The 27,853-nt window shown below is 43.9% G+C and overlaps 2 protein-coding genes and 1 long non-coding RNA gene across 6 annotated transcripts in view; 2 read left to right on the top strand and 1 right to left on the bottom strand.

Annotated features, from left to right (window-relative positions):
- TTC28 (tetratricopeptide repeat domain 28) overlaps positions 1–27,853 on the bottom strand; it is a 637,046-nt gene that overhangs the window by 53,498 nt on the left and 555,695 nt on the right. The gene's annotated exons all lie outside the window — the stretch shown is intronic.
- LOC131490609 (polyadenylate-binding protein-interacting protein 2) lies at positions 21,641–22,325 on the top strand. The gene has a single exon (XM_058693132.1). The coding sequence runs from the start codon at positions 21,780–21,782 to the stop codon at positions 22,152–22,154; it is 375 nt and encodes a 124-aa protein (XP_058549115.1). The 5' UTR covers positions 21,641–21,779; the 3' UTR covers positions 22,155–22,325.
- Positions 25,676–27,807, top strand: LOC131490611 (uncharacterized). Its single transcript, XR_009251150.1, has 3 exons — positions 25,676–25,867; positions 26,441–26,476; positions 27,137–27,807. It is a non-coding gene; the product is annotated as an uncharacterized LOC131490611 (long non-coding RNA).

Genomic DNA, 27,853 nt, shown 5'->3' on the forward strand with positions numbered 1-27,853 from the left:
GCCTGGGTGGCTCAGTTGGTTAAGCATCCAACTTTGGCTCAGGTCATGATCTCATAGTTCATGGGTTCGAGCCCCACACCAGGCTCTATGCTGACAGTGCAGAGCCTGCTTGGGATTCTCTGTCTGTCTGTCTGTCTCTTTGTCTCTCTCTCTCTCTCTCTCTCTCTCTCTGCCCTTCCCTGGCTTGTGCTCTCTCTCTCTCTCTCTCTCAAGAATAAACAAATAAATGTTAAAAAGAAAAACAATGCACAAAAAGTCAGTATTTCTACATACTAGCAACAAACAATTCCAAACTGAAATTTTAAAAATGATCTCACTTATAATAGCTCCCAAAATGAAATACGTAGGTATAAATCTAACAAAATATATACAAGAGGGGCACCTGGGTGGCTTAGTCGGTTAAACATTCAACTCTTGGTTTCGGCTCAAGTCATGATCTCATGGTTCATGAGATCGAGCTCCAGATCAGGCTCCGTGCTGTCAGCATGGAGCCCATTTGGGATTCTCTCTCTCCCTCTCCCTATGCCCCTCCCCTGCTTGTGCTCTGTCTCTCTCTCTCTCTCAAAATAAATAAGTAAACATTAAAAAAATTTAAAAATAAATACATAAGATTTGTAGGCTGAAAACTACAAAATGCTGATGAAGGAAATCAAAGATGTAAATAAGCAGAGAGGCATATCATGTTCATGGGTTTTAATTCAACATAATAAAGACAGCAATTTTCCCCAAACTGATCTTCAAGTTTAACATGATTCCAGTCAAAATCTCAAGACATTTTTGTAGCTACAGAGAAGCTGATTCTAAAATTTATATAAAAAGACAAATGAGCTAAAGCAGGTAAAATAATTCTGAAGGAGGGGCACCTGGGTGGCTCAGTTGGTTAAGTGTCTTGATTTTGGCTCAGGTCATGAACTTGTGGTCATGAGATCAAGCGCCCACATTGGACTCTGTGCTGAGCATGGAGCTTGAGATTCTCCTTCTCCCTCTCCCTCTCTCTCTACCCCTCCCCTACTTGTGCTCTCTCTTAAAAAAATAATTTTTTCAAGAAGTATAACTGAGCTGGAAGAATGACTGGCAGATTCTAAGACTTACTATAAAGTTACAGTCACAAAGAGAGTGTGGTATTAGTAAAAGTATGGACATGTAGATCAATGGAACAGTACAGAGCCCCAAAATAGACACCTGAATACAGCCAATTAACTTTTGACAAAATGCAGAGACAATTTAGTAGAGGAAGGAGAGTATTCAATAAATGGCTTGGGGACAACTGGGTATCCACATACCAAAAAAAAAAAAAGAGCGAGAGAGAGAGAGCCCTGTAAAATGAACCTCAGACTAAACTTTACACCTTACACAAAAAGTAATTCAAAATGAATCACAAATCTAAATATAAAAATGTAAAACTCTAGAACTTTTAGAAGAAAATATAGGAGAAAACTATGTGACCTATGGTTAATGACAGACTTCTTCAACATTTTACAAGAACATGATGCATAAGGAAATAATTGATAGAACTGATGTCATAAAAATTAAACTTATGCTCTGTGAAAGACACTGTCGAGAGAAGAAGATGACAAGCTACAGACCAAAAGAAAATATTTGCAAACCACATATCTGTCAAAGGACATGTATCCCGAGTATATAAAGACCTTTCAAACTCAACAAGATGAAAACATACAACTCAATTTTGAAAAGTGGGCAAAAGATTTGAATGATCACTTCACCAAAGAGAATATAAGAATGGCACAATGTAAGAAATAAGCACATGAAGAGGTGTTCGGTATCTTGGCCATAAGAGAAATGCAAATTTAAACCACGACAAGATACTGACAATGCTGACAATATCAGGTGCTGACAAGATGGAGGAACTGGAACGCTCATCTACTGCAAGTGGGGGAAGCAGAAGGGTATAGTCATTCTGGAATGTGCTCTGAAGTTTCTTACACAGTGAACGAAATATTTACTGTATGACCCAGAGATTCTACTCCTGAGGAAATGAACTTATTTACCCTGCAAACCCTCAGGTAGTAATCAGTGAATGTTTCAAGCAGTTCTAGTCGTAATTGCCCCAAACTGGAACCAACCCAAAGGTTCTTCTATGAGTGTAAGCAAACAAGTATATCCATACAATGGAATACTCAGTAATAAAGAGGAATGAGCTGCTGATACAGTCAACAATACAGAAGACTCAAAAACTTGAGGTTGAGTGAAAGAAGCCTGTGTTGAAAGGTTATATAAATAGTATGATTCTATTTATAGGACATTCTCCAAAGGAAAAGACCATAGTGACAAAGAACTGATCAGTGGTTGCCAGGGATTAGGGGTAGAGGGAGTTATACAGTAGAGCTATAAAAGATATAGTTATTTGGGGCACCTGGGCGGTTCAGTTGGTTGAGTGTCCGACTTTGGCTCAGGTCATGATCTTGCAGTTCATGGGTTCAAGCCCTACATCAGGCTCTCTTCTGTCTGAACAGAGCGCTCTCTCTGCACCTCCCCCGCTCAGACTGTCTCTCTCTCTCTCAAAAATAAATAAACATTAAAGAAAAAGATAATAGTTATTTAGGATGATGGAAGTGTTCTGTATCCTGATTGTGGTGGCAGTTACACAAACCCACATATGGATTAAAATTCATGGAACCGTACACCAAAAGAGTAACTTTTACTGTGTGCCAGTTACCCATTTATTGCCTCTGTGCTCCAAATTCATCCCTCATTGCCTGCTCCAAAATAATGGATCATGGCCATTTAAGGGCCAGCTGGCACAGTTTTGAGCTTTGTCAGCAGAGGGCGCTGGAGAGACATAGAGGAGGAAGAGGTTTTGCCTTCCTGGTTGCAGCGTGCTGGTTCAGCAGGCTCCTGAAGCAGGCGCAGCTTCCCTGGGGTCTGGCTCCTTCTGCATGGGCAGCTTCTCCAGTGTGCAGCTCATGGGGTGCAAGCAGTTTCTCTGGCATCTGGCTTTTGCCCCACCAGAGGTTTCTCCAGGACCTCGTTCCTGCAGCGGCGGGGACGGGGGGCTTTCTCCACAGCACCACTTCCACAAAACACAGCAGCGGCAGCCCCAGGGGTCATCAGCCTCCCGTGGTAACCACTCCTTGGGTGGTTCTGTAGTAGATGAAGGTATCTCCCTTTCCACAGCACCCTGGAGAGCATATGTTTGCAAATTCTGAGGGTGGATTTCCAGCAAGTTCCACTAGTGTGAGACCACAGCAACTTCTCCAAACAGGTCCACATCTCAGCCCTCAGTTGGAGTGGGGACTCTCTTCCTTGGTCTCAGTCCTCAAGGGCAGTGACTGCTCCTTGTATCTGTGATTCCTGTGTTTTTTGGAATACTTTCACTAGCGAATCCCTCTAATCTAATCTGTTACAGTTTACAAGGATTTTTAAGTTCATTTATTTAGAGGCAGAGAGGCAGAGAGAGGGAGAGAGAGAATCCCAAGCAGGCTCTGCACTGTCAGCACAGAGCCTGACACGGGGCTCGATCCCATCAACTGTGATACCATAACCTGAGCTGAGATCAAGAATCGGACGCTTAACTGACTGAGCCACCCAGGTGCCCCAAACTTAACAATTCTTTATCTTAAATTATCCCTGTTCGAATTAGTGTGGTTCCTTGTTCCTGCTGTGGTCCTGGCCGGTACATACTGTAAGTTAAACTTAAATAAAATAAAATAAATCCTGCTAGCACCAAATCCTGAGAGGGATTTAGAAAGGTAAGATACACTTTGGTGCCACACATTCATCCATCCGGTCATCAGGTCAACCAACCTCAAAAACATTCATTGTGTGACCAGTGTGTGCCCAGCTCTTGGCTGGGATTATTCCAAATGAAAACAAGCCTCTGCCCCTGAAAAGCTCTGAGAAGGTGCTAGATGGGCACACTAATCCCTGCAACACAAAAAAATAAATTGACACGGTGGTGTGTGTATGTAGATGTGTGTGTATGTGTGTACACAGAGAGAGGCTAAATGAACAATCGGCAGGTGATGGGAGAGAGAGGATAAAGGTGAGAGTATGAATAAGTAAACAGCCAGGGGTCGTGCAGAAAGAGTCCCTGGAGCACTTCGACTCATGGCCTGGCTTGGGCCACTCTTCCAAGGGCTGTGTTGTGAAATAGAAGGAACAGCGGAGAAGTGTTGGCTCTGCAGATAAAACCAGTAGTCACGGTTCAGCAAACAGGAGACCAGAAGGCCTCGGGGGAGAGGATGGGAGCCAGGTGGCAAGGCAGGAGGAGTGGAGGGGGGCACCCCTGACCCAGTCAGCTGCCCAGCACTGGCAAGCTGGGGATGCACCAAACCTCTCTTCTCCCCGTTCTGCTCACATTCCAGTCCTATTGACCCAGCTTAGGACTCTTGGCTGGCCTATCTGTCCTGCCCTCTGGGCCTGATCACCACACTATCTCCTCTTTCCTGCGGCTCTTGAGGCCTAAGGTTTCTGGCTCGGACTTGGCCCCTTCTACTCCTGGACCTCCGAGAGAGGCAGAGGTCTCTGTTCTTGCTCCAGGCCCCTGACCTGGCATTTCCCTACTGGCCGGAGTCCAGGCTGGATCCCGCCCCAGCCCCTGCATGGAGTTGGGTGGATGGCTGAGGTTTAGATCATCTCAGTCACAGAGAACAATGAAGGCGAAAGGTTAAAGTCAGTAGAGGACGACAGCACGGGACCTGGAGCGGGGCTGAGAGGGGACAGTCCAGCAGGTGGGCCGCAGCTTCTCTGTGGTGCCCACCTGCCCTGCCAACATCTGCTCCCGGGACCCCAGGAGAAACCCAGCCCCCGCCTACTCCAGGGAATATAAATCATGCCATCGCCACAGGCAGGCTCCAGAATGCTGTTCACATGCAGCTCTCCCCCAAGAGATGGAAACGGCCCATGAATCAAGCACCACAGAGCTGTGCCAGAGCCCATTCTCTTCTCAGGGACAGGGCTTGGCAAGAGGCTCGGGAGAGGATTTTCATTTGTAAGTATGGCCTCCTGATCTCTCCAAGTACACACTCTCCGTCATCACTCTGACAGTTGTGACTGAAGTTCCACACTTTTATTTATGTCTCGAGACCCCTTGCTAACTCATTCTTTCTTCCTCCCCCCGAAAGCATCTCCTGGCTTCTTTTGCGCTGATAACCAATTCCTTGCCAAAGGCGAGCCGCTTGCAACCTTGAAGCTAGAAATGGTGCATGAGAGACCGACCCATCTTCGGTTTCTGGTGCACAGGGTGGTGAGGCAGCTCATATGCCAGTAGCCCTGTGGGATCACATCGGGGCAGGAAAATGCCCCTTCTTGCAAAGCAAAGACCTCTGTGTAATTGACAAAACTTGAGGAAGCAAGAGTTACTCGATTTGCCGCCACTGCGTATTATCATGTGGGGCTTCCTGATTGCAAGAGGCCACGTCTGACCGGTGCACCCAGGTTAGAGAACTGCAGGACTGCACAGCAGGGCATGTCTTAAAGATACGAACAGAAGTACCTATGATAAGTAATGTGGATGCCCACCAGGCTTTACACGGCCACTCTGCCAATAGCTGAAAAAGACCCATTTATCCCAGAAGCCACTTAGCAAGAATCCCAGAAACTCTGGGACTTCGGGAACTCAAGATTTCTGAGACCTCTGAAATTTTCCCATGCAAATTATTTGCTAGACACTGTCTGGTTTTTGTTTTTTTTTTTTAATAGAGACTAGAAGTGAACCTTTAAGATAAAAGGAGCCTTGGGCTTACTTTTAGGGAGAACAAGGAAAGGCGAAGCTGGAGAAAAAGCATCCTATTCCATGCATTGTCTGACATAAGAGAAAAATCCAGAAGCAGAGATGTGAGGCTTTAAAGCAGGAAAGCAGGCTATTCCTTCAGGAGGAGAGAAGGTGGTGGCGTACTAGGCAGCACTGGGGCATCTGCCCTGATCGTAAAGATTCTATTCTAGAAACTGCCTCCCTGATCCACAGGGTCACGGGCGTGAGTTCCCAGTGCCAAGTTCATACCCGAGGACCCCCAGTGCTGACTGGGCCAGAGGTGGACATCTGTCCTGAGCTAGGCCAATCCGGTTCCTTTCCCCAACATTTGTGCATTGGAGTTCAGGGAGATCTGAGCGTGACTTCCTGTGGCTAGTTCAGTAAGCTGTATGTGAGCCCAGGGGCCATTCTCCCACTCTGGGACTGAGAGCAGGCAGCAAGGAGTGTGTTGTACTTTCAACTGCAAACTGGACATCTGCAGTAGGAAGTGTTCATGAAGCAGATGGCCGAGTGGCGGTGAGAACGAGCCTGCCCCATGCAGCCCCGGGACTCCCCACTGCTTTCCTTTTCTGTTCCAGGCTTGCCTTGGATTTCATGGGACTCCTCATCCCCATAACCTTATTAAGCCCCCCTCTTTGGTTTAAGCAAACTTCTGAGAGGCCTGCTGTGGGGGGCGGGGGACTGGAAGGTGACCTCAGGGACTATGTGGCCTTCCTGCAGAGCTAGAAGCTGCTCTGGCATCCTTCAACCCTGTGGGGCACGTGGGGAGTAGGCCAGCAAGAGTCAATGGGCGGGAAGAATGTGAGCTGCATGCTGGAGGAAGGTGCTAGAATCACCCATGAGGACAAGGACAATGTGAAGGCTATTCTCAGAAAATCCCTCCCTGTGAGTGCACTCATATCATTTTCCAGACTTTACAACCACAGGGGATGTGGTCCAGCAAGCACACACTGTGAAGTCAAACCCACTAGATCAAATCCACACTAGGGAGTGGCCCCTCCAGCATTCCGTGTTGACACTGCCCTGCGGGTATTAGCATTTCTCATCAGAAAGCCAAAGTCACTGTCATACACTCCTCTCTCTGGAAATGCTTCTCTTGTCTATTACTCTAGAAATTGCTTTTCCCTGTATCATCTCAAGATTGTTAATCCACACTATTATCTAACAGTTACCAGAGAACAAACCTTCTGTTGATCTGAAGACAAATGATTGTTTACCTGCCAGGAATCTATACACACATAACACACACACACACACACACACACACACACACACACACACACAGAAGCAGTAAGTTCTGATATGTGCTATGGTTGTTAAGATTATAATACAATGTCTCTTCTGGGGCATCTGAGTGGCTCAGTCGGTTGAGCATCCGACTCTTGATTTCGGCTCAGGTTATGATCTCAGGGAAGTAGGATCAAGCCCTGTGTTGGGCTCTACGCTGAGCATGGAGCCTGCTTAGGATTCTCTCTCTCCCTCTCCCCTTCTCCCATGCTTGCTCTCGCTCTCTCAAAAAATATTAATTAGTTAATTAATTAATATGTAGATAGCAAAATAAATAAAAATTCTTCTTCTGAAGTGCCTTGTTCAGATGATCATTTGAATCAAAAACCAAAAAGCCCTGGTGTCTGGGGTCCAAAACAGATGTATGATTTTAACTCGAAAGCCCTTTGTAAATACTCTGCTCATCTTATGACCTGGAATTATCTAGTCTGTACTTAAGTGTTGTGAGGAAGAACACGGGATTTTTTTCCCAGCTTTTCTTCTCTTTGTAAACACAGCGATCCAACAAATGAGAAGGTCTTACTTCCGCCTGTTCAATAGCCTGTGTGCAAGAAGCGGAAAGAGTGTAATCAATTGGAGGGCCCCATTACTTGGGCTCTTGAGTTTTGAAATCTTTGCTGAGGAAGTGTTGGCCATGGGGTCCTCCTCCCCTGATGACCTGGAACTCATTGCCATCAATTTGGCCTTGTCACATCAGTAATGCCCAAGTCGACACATAAGGACACAGTTGTTGCAGTAGAGATGGCCGCAGCCCTGCAATCTGGGAGACCCGGGTGTGAACTTCTGTGAACACACATGTGTATTGTGTACATGCCCAGATACGTCCAGGAAAGAGAGCCATCCCAGCTGCACAGGGTTGCTCTGAGCACCAGATGATGAGAGCACAGGTGAAGCCCTTTGTACAGACGGAAGCCGTCATTGTGTCGTTGTGACAAGCACTTAATGGAAATGTTAGCCATACCAATATTTGGCAGCAATGTGCGCTCTCCTTGGTGAAAACAGCAAAAGTAGAAGTAAAATATACTTGCGGCAAATATTTAAATTGGTTCAAAAGGTAACCAAGTGAAAACGTAAAAGCTGCTCTGTGCTCCCACCAAGTGGACACCGCTCCCTTTGTGTGTGACTCGAGGGGCCCGTAGGACAGCTATTATGTGTGCGAGTGTGCGCATATGGGCGGTGGGTGTGTTGGACACGTGTATAGGGAGCAGAGTTTCAGAATGAGACCTTTCTGAGATGCCCATACAGCAAATACCAGCCACTGGAGGACGGGCGCTCAGCCTCAGCTCCACGTACACAGATGCACACAGGAGGTGACTCTGAGACTGTGCCCCCGGATCTTGGGTCCCCAGCCATATCAGGGGTCAGAGAGGACCCCAAGAAAAAGGAATGAGGAGGCTGGAGAAGAGAGTTCTTTGGAGAGCTACCCCCATACAGTGAATCCCTTTGGGGCAAGGAGTGAAGGGCACCTCTCCTACTTTAAGCCCGGAGGGCGTGTTCTCGTGGGGGGTACCACTCAGAGAGCTTGGAAATGTGCACCCTGAAGGCAGGAGAGAGACCGACTGTTGCTAAGTGGAGTCTCACTGCTCAGCTGGGAGCAGGGGACCGGCCGGCACTGCTAGAGTTTGTGGGGCTCTGGGATACTAGAGTGTTTCGCGCAACCAGATGTGGTCCACGGTGGAGGCGGGGAGCTGGCACGTCTCATCTCAGGCTCTGCCCAACAAGGCCACCTGGAGAGGCCAGACGAGGTGGACCGTAGGATGCCAACGGCTGAGAAGATGTCTCAGGGTCTCTGCAGAAGAAAGACAGAAGGGGCTCCTGGGTGGCTCAATCGGTTATGTGTCTGACTCTTAATTTCGGCTCAGGTCATGATCTCATGGTTTGTAGGTTCGAGCCCCACAATGGGCTCTGTGCTGACCGTGCAGAGCCTGCTTGGGATTCTCTGTCTCCCCCTCTCTCTGCCCCTCCCCTGCTCCTGCTCTGTCTCTCTCTCAAAAATAAATAAATAAACTTAAAAAAAAAAAAAAAGAAGAAGAAGACAGGACTAGAGGCACATCTCCCCAAGTCCAGCAAGCTGCAGGACAACTCTGAAGAGCCTACAAAGCACCCACATGAAGCAAGGTTCCACTTTAACCATCCTAACCGAAGCCGCCTAACCACACAACAAGGGTCCTGTCTCCTTATCTGCCCTCCCTCCACCCCTTGTGATGGCAGTGAGTGAGTAGGCCTGCCCCTCACCCTCAGCAAATCTCCGGCCCAGACCAGGCCAGGTGTGACGCTTTCCTGGGCCATCATGGGACAGACCCTCGCTGCTGTGTCCGACCACATTCAGGTGAGTGGGAGAAAGACTAACGTGGCCTTGTAATTTATTTGATAAGAAGAATACACTCTGGCTGTCTTCCCTTCCTGGATCCAGGAAACCACTGCCTTTCGGTGTGGAGGAAGGGAGGCATCCATATCCTCCTCCTGGATGATGTGCTAGAGTCGAGCTTTTGGCCAAAATTGAAGGCAGAACTGCTCTGTTCCTCCCACTCCCCAAAATGGGGTTCTGCACTCAGAACCAGCTTCCTGAGCTCCTGAGCAAGAGGCCACACTTGTCTACATGGGAGATGTTTTCTGCCTGGGAAACCCACAACTGACTGGGCTCCTGGTCTCTGAGAAGGGAAGGCGAGGGAGCCGAAGTGTCAAGAACACATAGTCCCGGGTCCTCCTGGACTGGAGGGCCTGCAAGGCACAAGCTGCTCTGGGAGATCCCACAAAGTGTTAAGAGTCTGTGGCCTCAGGAGTTCCCAGATGAAAAGCAGAGCTGAAATACGGATGGATGTGACCACACCACAAGCCAGGAGCTGCAAAGGTCCGATGCAGAAGGACACAGGGGCCAGTGGCAGGAGGGGTGACCTTGTATGGCCTCTCAGAGGTGGTGGACTTTAGGACGACTCAAGGAATGAGGGTTGGGGCAGGTGGGAGGGACAGAGTAGGGTATTTTGGGGGAGGAAACAGCTAAAGCAAAAGGACAGAGGTGGCATTAAGATAAAATATTGTCAGACGAATCATCCTAAAGCCATCAGCCCAATTAGGCATTAGCTGCACGAACACCACACATGCTGGCCTAGAAGACAGGGTGCAGAAGCCTGGTGCTGGAGACCACTGTCGTCCTCTCCAGGCCTGCTCCATCCGGACCAGCCTACTCTCCATCTCACAAACCCACACTGCAGGTGTCATTTCTGGTTTGCTTTGGCCGTGCCCTCAACCTGGACTCCCCCTCTAGATCACTCCTGACCCTCCCACGCAAGTGGGAATTATGTCTCTCTCTCAAAACCAGCTCAGATGCCTTCTCCTCTAGAAGTTTCCCCTGGGCACCTCTGTCCAAAAGTGAGCTCCTCATACCTTCAGGGCAACAACTCCTAAGCTCCAGACATAAGCTCCAGACACAGAGCTGGTTACCCCCTCTCTGGATAGACAGGTGTGGAGGCAGGAACCCTTTCTCACATGTCCCTGGTCCTCACAAGGCCTAGCACAGGGCAAGCTCCGCACAGGCTGGGTAGCTGCATAGGGACTACCGAGGGCCTCTCTGGACGCATCAGAGGGTCTGGGAGATGTGTCTCAGCACCAGCACTGTGCCATTGATACAACTGTGAAATGGTTGGGGCACCTGGTGGCTCAGTTGGTTAAGTGTCCGACTTCTGCTCAGGTCATGATCTCGTGGTTCGCGAGTTCGAGCCCCGTGTCCGGCTCTGTGCTGACAGCTCGGAGCCTGGAGCCCGCTTCAGATTCTGTGTCTCCCTCTCTCTCTGCCCCTCCCCAGCTTGCGCTCTGTTTCTCTCTCTCTCAAAAATAAATAAATGTAAAAAAAAAATTAAAAGACAGCAATAACTGCGAAATGGTACCAATGCCAGAAACCCCACCATAAGTTTAGCCTCAGCCCCTCCCAGAGAACCAAATCAGTCACTGGAACAAGGAAACGGGCACCTTTATATAAATAGCGGGTCAGGTAATTGTAAAATGACTTTCTTCCATTTCCTTCCTGGAATCTTGAACTTTCCTTCTATGAGGCGACCAGAGAAAGGGCCAATTGTTACAGAAGGATTTTTTTGAAAACTAGAGTTGGATCTTGGGCAAAACTTCTGGAGTGCTGGAGGCCACTGTGCCCTTGGAGGCTGGTCTGCGGCACTTTCTAAAACAGGCCTCGGCTATTCCTTTCCCCACCCCAGTTGGGGACTGTCTAGGGGCTCACTGGGGCCCCGCCTCTCCTCATTGCGGGTGCCCGCGTGTGGGCACGGGTGAAATGGGGAGGGTGTGCATTTGTCAGGCTGGGGGTTTCTGCAAGTGTGTGGCAGTGAGGACATGAGATGAGCGTGTGTGTCACGCAGATGTCGCGTGAGGGGTGTGTGTGAACAAGTCACAGTGTGAAGTGAGAGCGTCTTCACAGTGTGAAGAATGAGCGTGGTGTGTGGGAGAGGTGTGTCTTGTGAGGGCGTGTCACATGGGGGGGAGTGAGGGTGGGTGCAGACAGAGTATCCTATCAGGTGAGAGGCTCTGGGCCCTTCCCCTGGGCATCTGAAATCAGGTACCCCTTCTCATCTGTAGGGCCCCTCAATTCCAGACCCAGAGGGCAATAGCGTTGACTCATGTTATTAATAACAGCTGAAGCAAATAGCTGAGCACCAGGGCCCTGCTAGCCTTAGTCTTTCTAGCAAAGCTGGAAGGTACATCTTACCTCTCTTAAAGGTGTTTTGAGGGAGACTCAGAATTTCAGGCACTTGCCCAAGGCTCTACTGCCAATAAGCAGCAGAACTGGGCTCTGGAGCTAGGGGAGCTCGAGTCCAGGCCTGTGTCTTCCCACACACCAATCCAGCCCCCAAGGGCTCAGAAGCTGCCTGATCCATGGTCACATTTTCTAAAGGCAATCGGGGACTCTGAGGCCCAAAGTCTACAGGGGTGGTTCCATTAGCTCAGCCCTCCGAGCAGCAGGAGCTCCTATATGCTATGCATGCTTTTAAATTCCACTTGATTCTATGTTCTTGTGGAAAACAGGCTATTAGAACAGAAAATGGTCTTCAAAGATCACCATGAGGTCCATTTCCCTTGAACACTAAGACCCAGGAAGGTCGCTGGGAGGAACATTTGCATATGTGACATACACACTACATACTGTTCAGAGGCATTTATATGGAGAGGGGTTTGAGCAGCACAAAGGTAGAGTGTAGTCTGGGCACACCTTTTACTGGCCGTTAACAAGAGACAGCGTTTAAAGATTTGGGGTCAGTGTTTAAAGATTTTGGTTTCCTACAACGGCATTAATACAGGTTATGTTAAAAAGCCAAAGGGCTCCTTTAACAAATGAAAAAGAGATGACGGGTTTAGGAAAATGAGAATATTATAGCAAAGCTCCTTTTGTGTCTGCTTGTAATGTGAGTCCTGCAGCTAACCTTCCACGGAAAGCTGTGAGAATACCCCTCAGAGTTGTTACAAATGCAATCAGCCCTAATATAGCATAATGAAAATGCATATTCCGATGCTATGTGATCTCCTTAATGAGGAAAACTGGAAGGGCTGTGTGGTAGTTTTACCTACAGTCCTCCAAACCTAGGTGAATTGCACAACTTTGAAATTTCTTATACAAATAATGTCACCAGAGCTACCCAATGGAGTCTGTTCGGTGTGGATAATGAGACCTCTTGGCAGAGCAAGTCAAGGTATGACTAGAGGTTCAAAAAAAGGTGTGGGGAGAGGTTATTTTTCACATGAGGTGTAGTCCCTAAAAGCTAGGGTGACTTGGAAAATCCCGATTCCCTAGATCTCTTGTGAGACCTTTTAATGAAAATGGAAAAACAAGAGGCCAGGGGGAAAGTGACTCCCATGCTTCCCGAAGGAATCACGGTGAGTCTTTGATCTCCCCATCTCTGTGCTGGTTTTGAATAGTCATTTCTGCTATTGTTTAGATTGAACTTTGGGCGGAAACAGCTGTCTGTTCACGAGCAGTGTTTTCCTGAGAAGATCTCCAGGAACCCTAGTTTTCGGAAACAAGTCCAAGTAATACGGGCTTTGCCTTTGTGAATATCGAAGGCTTTTACCTCTGGGGGAGAACCTTTCCCTGCACCCCAACCCACTCTCTCAGCAAAGCATATTTCCCTCTCTCTAATTGGATTTTCTAAAAGGATCCGTTTCCTCTTCTCTATTCCAGATGCTCGCGGTACAGCACTGTACAAAAAGCCGCTGGCTGGTGTCGTTCTTGTCTTTTTCTGCCACATTAACCCGGTAGGGGGTTTAACAGCTCGAGATTTTGAAAAGCTGTTGTCAAGTCGTGAAAGCCCCCAAATGCAACTTAAATGGTTATTAGCTGGTGGGAAACGTCCCCTGCATTCTAATACCTCCATTTAAATAACAATAATAGAGCAAATAATAACAATAAGAGTAAACTCCATGCCTTCGCAGCCATGATTATACCCCACTACCCATAGCCTGCTCGGTCCACAGCTAATTTACTCGGGGCCAGGGGGTGAGGGTGCAGCCTTTGGCTTGGTGCGCAAGCCTGATTTTGCAGCTGGCCAGCAGGGGTCGCCCGAGTCATCCGGCAGCCAAACCGGAGCTTTCCATGACATCCTGGATAATTCCTTTAAACAATCCAAGGCATAGACAAAAGAGCCAAGGGGGTTCCTTGCTCTATTAAAAGCGCTGAAACACATGTATTTGCCAAATGGAAAGGTGCAGAATTAATTGGAAAAGAGATGGAATTTGTATTCCTCAGCTCCCTTGGGGGTTTTATAATTAATAAATATTTGTAAAGCCTTTGATAAGTATGAAGTACCATATATGTGCTAAACAAAACAAGCTTTTGTGAGCATCAGAATATACTTGTAGTACATTCCACATTAGATTAAAGAGATGAAAAGTAAGAATAAGAGAACTGATAATAGTGCCACATAGTGACCCTCTGTCACGTGCCTGGTATTTTCCTTCTATTATTTTCATCACAATGATCCATCAAGGTAGTGTTATTATTATTCCCAATTCATAGAGCATTTTGTTAAAAGCTCTACAAGATTCAGTCACTTTTGCCCCAGGAAGCCCAGCCAGTCAGTGGAAGAGCTCAGGTTTAAACTGGGCTTTCCATCCAACCCTTCCCAACTCCCAAATGGTGTTCTTTCTACACCCCTTTTGTATAGCCAGCATACCGAAATGTATGAATTCCTTATTCCAAGGATTCCCTAAAATAAATCCTACCACAGAAAAGAAAAAAAAGAAAAAGATCAGCCATTCTCAAAAATAATTAATTAAGTACAAATTGTGTAAGTAAAACCAAAAAAAGAAAAATTGAGTTGGCTATAGGGCTTCTAAAATAATGTCTCAAGTGCTTTTATTTCCTTATGTATATTCAATACTCTATAAAATGTCTACAGATGTGAAAATTATAGTAAATATGTTCTGCAGTCTTAATTGCTAAACGATTACAAAGTAACTAAACAAGAGGTGGCAGGTTGCCCTGTGGCTTTATTCATCTCTTTCCGGAGAGCAGCAAAATCATAAAGTCTTCTCCGACACAACAGGTTTCTATGGTTACGCGAGACGTAAATATATTATATGTCCTGTGCGACGTGAAAGGACCAGCCAGGCGCTGTGTGTGCAGCAGACCCCCAGAGGGAGAGCACTCATGTAGATGGCACTCCACAGCCAGCTAAATATTTGTTTCTAGGTTTACAACAGGGTAGGAGCAGTGCTCGAGAGACTGCCTACATAGCTCGGTGGCTGTATCGGCATGTTGGTCACAAAGAAAGGCAAAGAATGAAATGGCTCCTGCTGTGTCAGCCTTCAGAACCAGGCCTTAGTGAGCCACGTGAGGCAGAGGCTTTATCCATCGTCCCTCTGGATCAGGATGGCCTATCTTCTCCCACTGGGCATCTGCACAGAATCTACTTGGATCCAAATTATTCTGCCAGTGGTCTGCTTTTTCTTTTCTTTTGCTTTTTTTTTTTAAAACCTTAAGGAAGCACAACTCGGTAGTGGCTGCTGAGAAACCAAATAAGGGAAGTAGTTTCCATTCAAGATAGGATAGAGTTGAGAATTACTACCTCTGAATCTAGGATTTACTACATGTATCACGAGAAGCAACAAATTGCAATATCCTGCATCATTAAGGCTCAGGATAGAATATTGGCAAAATCCAAATTCAAAGAGCAAGGGTAATAACAGCTTAGATCACCCCAGAGCTATTTTTATGGCATGAATTGTGAAGCAATGTTAAATGGAGAAATGCTGCTGCCCATTAAACAGAATCCCTAAAACCCTAGACTGTGGTCTCTCCCTGCTTAACCCTGAAGGGTTTCACAGATTGCCTGCCCTTGACTGCACATATTCTAGGGGCTAGCCTAGACTGCACATATTCTAGCCTAGGGGCTCAGGATCCTAGAAAGTAGTAACTAAGGCAGCTACATTTATTTTTTCCTTTTTAATGATTAGAGAGAAGAAAAGGAAGGCAGGTCAAGAACTCCTAGGGAAAAAAAGAAGCATGCTCCTTTGGAAAGACTGTTTTTACCCAAAGAAAGTGCTCCCTGGTATCATTTGGAGCAAAGAGTAATGCCTGCTGATGGACACTTTTGCTTTTAAGGTTTTCAGAATACATTAAACAATTCTTTTAAATGTAAATGTAATCTAGTGCTTGTTAGCCAAATGAAGGCTTAAATCCCTGGAACATTTACCCAGTCAGTCAAAAGGGATGATTTGGGTCAGGAAAATAGCATAGGGACCCCTTTAGCAGAAGAAATGGCATATATGCATATCTGGCCCTCCTGAAGAGAATGTAAGGAAGCTGCTTTTCTCAGCTGTCACCCGGGGTCCAGAAATGTGGCGAAGGCAGGAATGATGAGATGGACCAAAGGGAAGGCAGTGGTAATCCCACGACGGTCCCGCACGCAGAAGAGCGCTTGCCGAAACAAGGCCTCCTAATGAGTAGTTTGGATTGATTTGAAGACATGGAAATATCAGGCTGAGGCTGTTGCCAAAGGACCCTCCTGGGTGTCAGACCATCTCAGCTGGCTGTTTTCTGCGCCAAACACAACGCAAAACCAACATTTCCGGGCTGAAATACAGGGTTCCAAGTGTGTCATTTGGATTTCATTTTACAACCAGGGTTTGAGCCTGTCTTTGGCCCAGATAAAAAGAAAAGGAGGTGGGGACCAAATCAAAGATGAGATAAGGGTGTTGCAAAGAAACAGAGCAGAGAGAGGATGGTGATGGCTTCCAACTCACGAACCCGCCATCTTGTCCCTCTGTGTCATGTGATAAGCCTGATAAGCAGCCAACACCCCACTGTGGGTTCCCCTCCAGCACATATCTGCTGCTATCATCAATCCCCAGCTCATGTCACTCTAGACCCTCGGAATGTTCCACCGTCTCATTAGATGTCCCACATCACCCCCACCAATAAACTCTGCCTAACACTCACCTCCTGTATGAAGGCAATCTCTCTGACTACTCCCGATTGCCTTTGAACACCCAGATCCTTTCATCTAACGTTAGCATTTGACGGTTTAATTATGTGAAATATAAGACCGACTTTCTGCTCTAAAATGTTATCATTAGTTTCACAGAAAGGCTGAAAGAGCACCGACAGCAAAGAGAGGGTCCTTGTCTTTGAGGTCACTGTGTTTCTGGAGTGCCATCCTGCAGCAAATCTGGGCTGGGTCCATTCTACTGCTTCTGTGTGTTTGGACAAGTTCAGCAAGTCTGGCAAGTGGGTAAAAGCCATGATAAATCAATATATTTAGTAGACAGTGCTGAATGAAAAGCACAGTGAAAAACAGGTGATTTCTATTCATTCATGCATCAAATATCTGCTAAGCCCTGTCCATGCGGAGACAAGAGAGGGAGTTACCCAGACACCATCTCTGCCCTCCTAGAGCTGCCGCTCAAGACAGAGGGACACAAGGAACTACACAAAATAGTGCTGGGTGACCGGTGGGCAGATGGACACTCAAGCTACACTCGGAGCCCTCAAGAAGCTATGGAATGGTTACTGAAAGACATAAAGGACACAGTCACAAAGCAACTCCATATGTGTGGGACAAAGTGGGACAGAATGGAATGGGCTGCAAGTATGGGCGGTCTTTGGAAAAAAAGAAGAGGCATGCTATTTGTGGAGTTAGAGAAGGTAAGCCCCCTGAAGGACACCAAGGATTTAGATGAATGGAAAGAAAAGAAGAGGAATAGACCTTTGCTGAATGTCTGGCAGAGATTAAGGGCTGTGCTGGGAACTTCCTGGACATTCTCTAGTGTTAAGGCTCACAACTCTGTGAAGTAGAGATCAGAATGCCCATGTTACAGAGGTGAAAAGTGAGTCTAAAAAATGTTAAACAATTTGCCTAAAATGGCATAGTTAGTAACTGGTGAGGCCAAGATTTGGCAAAGTTTAATGATTTTCCATCTACCATCCACCTCCCCTCCCTCTCTCCCCATTACCATCACTGTCCACACAAGGCTTCTCTATCCAACACCCACCTGGCACCCATCCCGTCATCCCTAGATCCCACTCCTGGTTCTTTCCCCATTGGCAACTATTCTAATGTGTTTACTGTATATAATTTTGTCTGAACTTCTACCCCTAAATCTAGACACAGGCATTTTAATCATGTAAGTGATACTGTGATACTTAATCATGTAAGTGAAAAGTGATACTTTTATCCTTTATTTTTCCATGATGTTTTTAAGATACACATGTCCATGCTGCAGTTCTACATTTTCCCAAAAACTCTATTATGAGAAAATTAAACATAAAGGAAACCTGAAAGAATTTTATAATAAATACCCAAATACTTATTGCCTAGATTCTAACATTAACATGTTAGTAAAATCGCTTTATTGCATATCTATCCAACCATTTTTCTCTTTCCATTCATAAACTCACTTTTGTATTTTGGATGCAACTCAAAATAAATTTACAGGCTTCAATTAAAGTTCCCCTAAATACTTCAGAAGGTATGTTACTGGAGTACAATATTTGTTTATAGTTTTTAATTTAAAATTTATATACAGTAAAAAAGTAAAAACAATTACATAAAAAGGACTGCACAAATCTCAACGTACATTCAAAGATTTCTGACAAAAGTATGCACTGTGTCCATAAACCTATCAAGATATAGAGTATTAGTCTCCCCCTACAAAGTTCCTTCAGCTTTCTTCCTAGTTAATCTTTGCCCTTACCACCCCAGAGGCAAACACTGTTCTGATTTTTTTTCCACCATAGATCCATTAAGCATGTTCTATAACTTCCGATAAATGGAATCGTACAGTACATAGTCTTCTGTAGAAGGCTTTCAGGCAGTAAAGTATTTTTGAGATTCATCCATGCCATTGTCTGTATCCGCAGGTTGTTGCTTTTGATTGTTGAGTATGACTATACTATATGACTCCTGTTGATAGACATCTGAGCTGTTTCTCGTTTTGGGATGTTATGAATAGCGCTGCTAATAACATTCACATAGAATCCTTTTTGTGAACGTAGATTTTCATTTTCCTTGCGTAAATACCTAGGAGTGAAACTGCCAGCACATAGGGTAGATATATGTTTAGTTTCATAAAAGCTGCTGGAACTTTTTCCAGGGTGAATATGTATTTATAGCCACTCCAATAATACATGAATGTTCCTGACACCTCACCAATGTTTGTGTTGTCAGTCTTTTAAATCTGATCCGTTCTGGTGGGAATGTGGTATTCTCTTGTGGTTTAACCTACATTTCCTTGATGACATGTGATGGTAAATATTTTTTGGATGGGCACATTGCCATTGTCACATAACTTTATGAGTTGTATGTTTGAAACTTTCTCCATTTTTAAATTGGATTGTTTGCCATCTTATTATTGAGTTGTAGGAACTCTTCACATATTCTGGGGTACCAGTCTTTTGTCAGATATATGATTTGTAGCTTGATTATTCATTTTATTCATGATGTCTTTTTCAGGCCATTGAGTATTAAACTTTGATGAAACCTAATGTATACTTTTTTCTTTTATACCTATTATTTTTTATGACCTGTCTACCCCTAAATCAAGAATGTACTTTCCTCTGATACTTTCGGCTATTATGTTAAAGTGTATGATCTATCTTGCATTGACTTCTGTGTTTGGTACGAGGTAAGGGTTGAGATTCATTTTTTTTCTCATGGGGATACCCATTTGTTCTAGCATCATTTGTTGAAAAGACTTTTCTTTCCCCCATTGGATTGCTTTGGCATCTTTGTCAAAAATCAAATGACCATTTAAGTGCAGGTCTGTATCTGGGCTCTCTATTCTGCTCTACTGATCTTCTTGTTGATTCTTATGCACCACACTGTCTTGATTACTATAGGTCTATAGTGAATCTTGGAGTCAGGTGGTATAAATCCTTCTACTTTATTTTTTTTCAATATTGCTTTGGGTATTCTAGGTCAAGGGTCAGCAAACTTTTATCTAGAGCCAGATGGCCAGATGGTGTGTGTCATAACTACCCAACACTGCCATTAGAGCATAAAAGTAGCTACAGATGATATGTAAACAAATGAGTGTGGCTGTTCCAATAAAAGTTTATTTACAAAACTGTGGCGGGTCCACAGACCATAGTTTATGAACCTCTCTGTACTAGGTCCTTTGCATTTCCATGTAAATTTTAGGACGGCTTATCAACTTGGGGATTATGATTGGTATAATGTTGAACCAATAAATGACTTAGGGGAAATTATCATCTTAACAGTATTGAGTCTCCCAATATGTTAATACAGTCAAGTATATTGACTGATTTTTTAATGTTAAACCACCCTTGAATTCCTGGGATAAACCCTACTTGGTCATGCTACATTCAGTTTGCTAATATTTTGCTAAATATTTTTGCACCTGTGTTCATGAGGGATATTCTTCTGTGATTTTTTTCCCTGATATCATTGTCAGATTTTTGTCTCATAGTAGAAATGAAAGAGCATTTCCCCTTCTACTTTCTGAAAGGATTTGTATAAAATGGTGGGGTTTTTCTTAACTCTTTGATAGAATTAATCAGTGAAACCATCCAGGCTTTAAGCGAGCTTGTTGTTAAAAGGTTTTTTAATGAGTTAAAATTTCTCTAATAGATATGGGGCTATTCATATTTTGTTTCATCTGGTATTGGTTTTGGTACAATGCGCTTTTCAAGGAATTTTTCCATTTCATTTTAGTTGCCATATTAATTGGTATAAAGTTGTCCATAATATTCTCCTATCCTTTCAGTGTCCATAAGATCTGAAGCAATTATGTTTCTTTCAGCTCTTACATTCATAATTCATGCTCTGTCTCTTCTTAGCCAGTCTCACTAGGGGTTTATCAATTGTTTTCTCTTTTCAAAGAAGCAATTTCTGGCTTGGTGATTTTTTTCTATAATGCTTTTCTGTTTTCTCTTTCATTGATTTTGCTTTTATCCTTATCATTTCCTTCTTTCTAATTCACTTTGGGTTTGCTGTGTTCTTCTAACTTTTCTAGGTGTAAACGTAGGTCATTGATTTTCCATCTTTCCCTATTTGTAATATAAATATTTAAAGCTATAAATGTCCCTCTATGTGGGTTTAGCTACAGGTCACAAATTTTGATATGTTGATTTTCATGACCATTTATTAGAAATATTTTTTAAATTTCCTTTTTGTTTCCTCTTTGACCTATGGATTATTTAGAAGTGTGTCTAATTTCCAAATATCTGAAGTCAGAACACATGCTCTATAGTATTTCAATAATTAATTTATTGAGATTGGTTTTATGATCTATCTTGTTAGAGGTACTATAGGGTGCTTGAAAAGAATGTGTATTCTTTGATTTGGGGATGTAGTGGTCCATAAATATAATTAGGTCAAGGTGTTTGATGGTGTTTTTCTATCATCTATGTTTTACTGGTTTTTAGTTTTTTTCTAATTGTTTTATCAAATTCTAATTGTTCTCTCAATAAAGAGTAGTGTTTAAATCACCAAATAGAATTGCAGAAATATCTACTGCTCCCTTTAATTCTATCACATTTTGCTTCATGTAATTTGAAACTCTGTCACTAGGCAAAAATACATTTATGGTCTTTATGTATTTTGGGTGAATTAATCCTTTTATCATTAAGAAATGTCCCTCTCGGGGTGCCTGGGTGGCTCAGTCGGTTAAGCATCTGACTTTGGCTCAGGTCATGATCTCGTGGTTCACAGGTTCAAGCCCCATGTTGGGCTCTGTACTGACAGCTCAGACAGAGCCTGGAGGCTGCTTCTGATTCTGTGTCTCTCCCCTCTCTGCCCATCCCCTGCTCGTGCTCTGTCTCTGTCTCTCAAAAATGAAAGGAAGAAAGAAAGAAAGAAAGAAAGAAAGAAAGAAGAAAGAAAGAGAAAGAGAGAAAGTAAGAAAGAAAGAGAGAAAGAAAGAAAGAAAGAAAGAAAGAAACAAAGAAACAAAGAAAGAAACAAAGAAACAAAGAAAGAAAGAAAGAAAAAGAAAGAAAGAAAGAAATGTCCCTCTTTATCTTTGGTAATACTCTGTCCTGAGATCTATTTTATCTGACTGAAGGCACTCCAGTTTTCTTTACACCTCCTGCTAGTATGGTGTGTCTTTTACCATGAATTTACTTTCAATCTACTTGTAAATAGCAGATATTTTGGTTCTGCTTTAAAAAATCATTTTAGGGAGAAGGGAGGCGGCGGGCGAAGCGCGCGACGAGCGGGGGAGCGGCGGTGCCTGTGGAGATCCGCGGAGGCCGACCGGATTCGTTGGCTGCCGTCCCCGCTGCCGTGCACTGGGTTAAAAACGACAACTAACGCCAACCATGAAAGATCCAAGTCGCAGCAGTACTAGCCCAAGCATCATCAATGAAGATGTGATTATTAATGGTCATTCTCATGAAGATGACAATCCATTTGCAGAGTACATGTGGATGGAAAATGAAGAGGAATTCAACAGACAAATAGAAGAGGAGTTATGGGAAGAAGAATTTATTGAACGCTGTTTCCAAGAAATGCTGGAAGAAGAAGAGGAACATGAGTGGTTTATTCCAGCTCGAGATCTCCCACAAACTATGGACCAAATCCAAGACCAATTTAATGACCTTGTTATCAGTGATGGCTCTTCTCTGGAAGATCTTGTGGTCAAGAGCAATCTGAATCCAAATGCAAAGGAGTTTGTTCCTGGGGTGAAGTACTAAAATATTTGAGTAGACGGGGCCCTCTTTTGGTGGATGTAGCACAATTTCCACACTGTGAAGGCAGTATTAGAAGACTTAATTGTAAAAGCTCTCTCTTGTCACTGTGTTACACTTATGCATTGCCAAAGTTTTGTTAGTCTTGCATGCTTAATAAAAGTGCTGAGACTGTTATTAAGTAATAAGCTGTCAAACATTTACTGAAAATAGAATTGGCCCCATGGCTTGATGTGAAGACAGCGAGGAAAGAAGCACCAGTCAAGATGTAACAAAGCGCCAAATTAAAATGACCTCTAAATCTTCGTGAATTGCCTTTTTTGAGGCTAAACTGGTCCCTTAGCGTTAGCTAACCGTTGTTAATGTCCAAACTTTTTTTTTTTTTTTAACGAGTAAATTTAAGTTCAAGTTGTTAGGCAAATTTCTCAGTTCAGACTTACTAAATTTGCATTTGTCACTATCAAGAAGAATTTCCGTTTTCTGAAGAAGGCCTTGTTAATTAATTTGAAACAATTCATTATAGACAAGTAAGTCTTTGGTTACTGAGGTTATAAGGTAATGCTCATGATGAGAACTAGCCCTGACTTTTATGGTATGTTATCACATAAGAAATGTGAATCCTCCTAGTGTTAGATCTGAGGAAGTATTGCATCTTCTCAGGTGTCACTGCATCATAGCCATGCCTATGTGAAGTGCAACATTTGACCCACCATAATCCAATTGAACAAAGAAATTGTAACATGATTTGAGTGGTGCTTTTCCTTGCTTTGTTAACCATCACTACAATGGTCTGCAGCACAACTTTTCTTTTAACAAAGCTAGAACAGTTTTGGCTTCTTAAACTTCATACTTGGGTAGGTTAAGCTGCCATACGTGTTCAGTGTGAATAGTGTTTAAGTTGAAAATATTGTAAAAAAATTATATTTTTTCAAAAATATTTAAAAAAATAAATAATAGTAGAACCGAAAAAAAAAAAAAAAAAAAAAAAAAATCATTTTAACATCTCTCACTTTAATACTTAATGAAAGTGCTAATATGTTGGATGTAAGTCCTACCATTTTATTACTTTCTGTTTGTTCCCTATGGGCTCTTTACCCCTCTTCCCCCTCTCCTACCTTCTTTTGGATTATCTGAATGTTTTCTAAAATTCTGTTTTAATCTACATTGGCTTTTTAGCTATACATCATTTTGTTTTCTAAAGTGGTGGTTCTAGGGATTACAACATACATCCTTTTCAAAGCATCATTTCAAGTAAAAAAGTAGAAACCTTGCAAATGATTGGTCCATTTCACACCACCTCCAGTTTTCATCATATACCTGGGATATGTCATGCAGCTATAGTATAAACATCATGGAATGCTCTGATTTTTAAATTTGTTTTATAACATCTCTTAAAAAATTTTTTTTTATTATTTTTTTTTGAGAGACAGAGAGAGACAGAGCGCGAGCAGGGGAGGGGCAGAGAGAAAGGGAGACACAGAATCCGAAGCAGGCTCTAGGCTCCGAGATGACAGCACAGAGCCTGACACGGGGCTTAAACTCATAAACTGTGAGATCGTGACCTGAACCAAACTCAGACGCTTAACTGACTGAGCCACCCCAGCGCCCCTGTTATATATCGTCTTATGTACTTAAAAAAAAAAAAAATAACAGGAAACTGGTCTTTTGTTTTTACCCATTTATTTTCCATTTCTGATGGTCTTTATTTCTTCTTGAAGATACAAGTTTCCACCCAGTATTTCCCTTCAACTGGTGAACTTCTTTGAGTACTCCTTGTAACTTAGATCTTATGATATAAATACCCTCAGCTTTTTTTGGTTTTAATCTGAAAATATCTTTATTTTGCCTTCATTTTTGAAACATTCTTTTGCTCTTTATGGAATTTTTTTTTTTAAGTTTACTTATTTATTTTTGGAAGAGAGAAGAGAGAGCGTGTGCACGTGAGGCAGAGAGAGGGAGGGGGAGAATCCCAAGCAGGCTCCATGCTGTCAGCGCAGAGCCTGACTCAGGGCTCCAACTCACCAAATTAGATAGTGACCTGAACCGAAATCAGGAGTTGGATGCTTAACTGACTGAGCCACACAGTCACCCCTGCTCTTTATAGAATTTTTGATTGACAGTTTCTTCCTTCAACATTTTAAAGATATCATTCCAAAGCCTTCCGCCCTCCATTCTTTCTAATTAGAAATTCATGTCACTTGAATCACTGTTCCCTTCTGAGTAATGTTGATTTGCTCTGGCTGCTTTCAGAATTTTCTCTATCTTATTCACAGAAGTTTGGCTTACGATGTACCAAAGCATGGCTTTTTAAAATTTATTTTCCTTGGGGTTCTCTGAGATTCTTGAATTTTTAAATGTATGCCTTTCACCAGATTTGGGAATGTTTTGATCATCTTCAAATATTTTCCCTACTTCATACTCTCATTCTCCTTTTTTTTCTTGAACTCTGATTACATGCATGTGAGATCTTTTGATATTGTCCCACAGATTTATAAGGCTCTTTTCTTTTCTTTCCCTCTAATCTTTTTATCTCTCCTAAAATTAGATATTTCCCATTGGTCTATCTTCAAGTTTACTCTTTCCTGTGCCAGTCCCATTCTGTTGTTAAGCTCATCCGGTGAATTTTTAATTTTAGATATTATTATTTTTCAGTTTTAGAATTTCCACAGTGTTCTTTTTCAAAGTTTCCAGTTGTCTGTTGAATTATATTTTATATGTTTCATTACTTTATATTTGAAATATACCTGATAACATATTTTTATGTATTTTATATATTTATATGTTATTCTCTCTTACATTTTCATTCGTTGTGAGTTATAAATGCTTTGAAATCCCTAATTCCAACAGTTGCATCATCTCAAGGTTGGTTATCAGTTGACCGTCCTTTCTCTTAGAATTGAGTCCCCTTTTCCTGCTTCTTTAAACGTCAACTAATTGTTCAATGTATCCAGGACACTGTGAAAGTTAAGATGTGAATTCTGTTACTTTCCTCTAAAGAGTATTGATCTTGTTGTTGTTGTTGTTGTTGTTAAGTAGGCACTTAACTTGATGGGATTCAGATGGAAAAATCTGTCTCTTGAGTACCAGTTCAAATCTCAGTTTTGTTCTATCTTTAGCCAGAATCTGTCCCAAGCATTTGCAGTTCAGGGGTCAGCCAGACATGTGGGCAGGGTTTCTACGCAGGCTGTAGAGGCCCTACATCTTACTTGTCATCTTATTCTTCAGACCGGAACGACTGCAGTGTTCTGTCCAAGCTTTAAATGCCACATGTGGCTGCTGAGTGTGGTCTGATCTTAGGCTAAAAGCCATAAAAATGGCAAACACCCTCCGTGCCATTTCTTTCTTCCGTGTTTTGACGCCCCTCCGGAATCTGCTTGCATGCGTTCACTCTCTAGTACCTTCAGGTAGGTGGTTTCGCCTCCCCGCCTGAGATTTTAGTGGTCACCTGTGGGAGGACTGTCCTGGAAGGAACTTCTTTCGTCCTGGAAATACCGGAAGTGGAACCATTACGACGCGTCCCTGCACAATGTGCAGTGGTGCACTTCCGCACTTGACCTAGCTGCTCTGCCGGGCACGGAGGCCCAGCTTGATTTCAACTCCCCGGTGACATAAACAACACATTCCGGTGCCTTTCCACCACGCGTGTCTGTGGCAGCAAGGCATCTGAGTGAAGATTCCACCCCAAACAAAAGCAAAGAGCCGGCACGCGAGGAGGCAGAGTAAGTGCTGAAATGAGTCACCACAGCCTTGTCATCAGGGGAGCGGCAGGAGGGCTGCGGTTTAGGCGAATCCTTGTCCCTGCGTGGGGGGGGGGGGGGGGGGGGGGGGGAGGGGGTTGTTGTTGTCCTGGACAGCACAGAGACTGGGGCCCACGAATCGGTCTGGTGTCGTTTTTGAGCTCGGCTGTGACGGGGTATGAACCAGGAGAAGCGTGCTCGGCAGGGCCAGGGACAGATGTAGAACCGACAGGGGCGGACTGCTGTTTCTGTGGAAGAGGGGCGGGTGCACTACCGATGGGCGCTCGAAATTTAGTTTGCCAGGCTGCCCCTCAGAAGCGTGAAGATGAGGGAGTGGAAGGAATGTACTAGAGCTCCGTGTCTGTGGTTTGGTATCTTGGGAGGCTGATGGTATCACTGACACCACAGATGGGGGAGAGAGAATGACTTCAGGCTGGGAAGGAGTCTCCAAACAACCTCCCGGGCCTAACTTCAAACCTCTCTGATTCCGTGTTTCCGAGTGTGGTTTTATGATCCCGTTATTTATGTTCTCAAGCTTATTTGTGTTACTTCTAGGCCTTCATCTTGATGGGAACAGCCTGAAACCAGGAAGTAAGCTTTTACTTCTTTAATATTCGATGGTATTTTTTTTTGCTGTTTATTTTTTGATGTTTATTTGTTTTTGAGAGAGAGAGAGAGAGAGAGAGAGACAGAGCACGAGCGGGGCAGGGGCAGAGACAGAGACACAGATTCCGAAGCAGGCTCCAGGCTCTGAGCTGTCAGCACAGAACCCGCCGTAGGACTCGAACTCACAAGTCGTGAGATCATGACCTGAGCCACCCAGGTGCCCCTACGTTCTATGATATTTTTAACAGAGGTCAACACTGGAGTTTTTATCATCTTTTTAATAACTACTAATAATCAAGACTTGTAGCGCTCTGTTGGATCTTTAAATAAATAAAGTATCTCTGTCACAGGGATAATAACCATTTCTGCTCTGGCCACCCAAATTAGGAGGCAACACTGCGTGGCAGAAATAGGCATAACCACTGGCAGTTTACTTCATCTCTCCGTGCCTTAGTGTCCTCAACTGTAAAATGGGTTAATACCATCCAGCTGACAAGGCTGTGCGGCATCAAATGACATTTGTAAAGCACCTGGCACAATGCCTAGAACAGAGAAGGGCTGAGGTTGGTTATAATGAGATATTTTTCTTGGGGTGGGTCGTTAATGACCCCTCACAGTACTGCTTCTTCCAATATTTTCTTGCAGGTGAGAAACAAAAGGATTTCTAAAATCAGAACAGAGTCCATTTACAACTCTCAGTGTGTGGTCATGGAGAAGAATCCCCCTCACATCAGACCTGCATCACTGGACAGAAGTATGAATTCAAGGGGGAACAATTGAGCATCTCTGGTCTCATGCTGCCACTGATTAGCCGTAAGACATAATGAAAGGCAGTTACTTTCTCTTCACCTCAGTTTTATGAGCTGTAAAATGAAGATAATAATACCTGCTCTTACCTATTTTCTAGATTGTAATAAGGGTAGAACGAGACATGGAATAAATATGTTATGGCTATAAAATATCAGGTAAAATCAATGTTTTATTGTTAAACCGGCCTGATTCCCCTCCCCCAAATAACTTCAAACTTTTAACATCAGCTCCGAGTTGAGAAGTAAGGTTGCAAAATGGGTTTACTGCACGTATTATCAAATACTATGGCTGCCATCCAGAAGCAAGGAGACAGACGAATCAAGAGTGAATGGGTGGGACACCTGGGTGACTGAGTCGGTTAAGTGTCTGACTTTGGCTCAGGTCATGATCTCACACTCCGTGAGTTCAAGCCCTGCTTCGGGCTCTGTGCTGATGGCTCAGAGCCCGAAGCCTGCTTCGGATTCTGCGTCTCCCTTTCTTTCTGCACCTCTCCCGCTCACACTCTGTCTCTGTCTCTGTCTCTCTCTCAAAAATAAGTAAGCATTGAAAAAA

Source organism: Neofelis nebulosa, chromosome 11, assembly GCF_028018385.1.
Source record: "Neofelis nebulosa isolate mNeoNeb1 chromosome 11, mNeoNeb1.pri, whole genome shotgun sequence".
Taxonomy (NCBI): domain Eukaryota; kingdom Metazoa; phylum Chordata; class Mammalia; order Carnivora; family Felidae; genus Neofelis; species Neofelis nebulosa.

Bases quoted from the DNA above. Each gene is read 5' to 3' on its own strand.
- LOC131490609 (XM_058693132.1), top strand. From the start codon at position 21,780: ATGAAAGATCCAAGTCGCAGCAGTACTAGCCCAAGCATCATCAATGAA.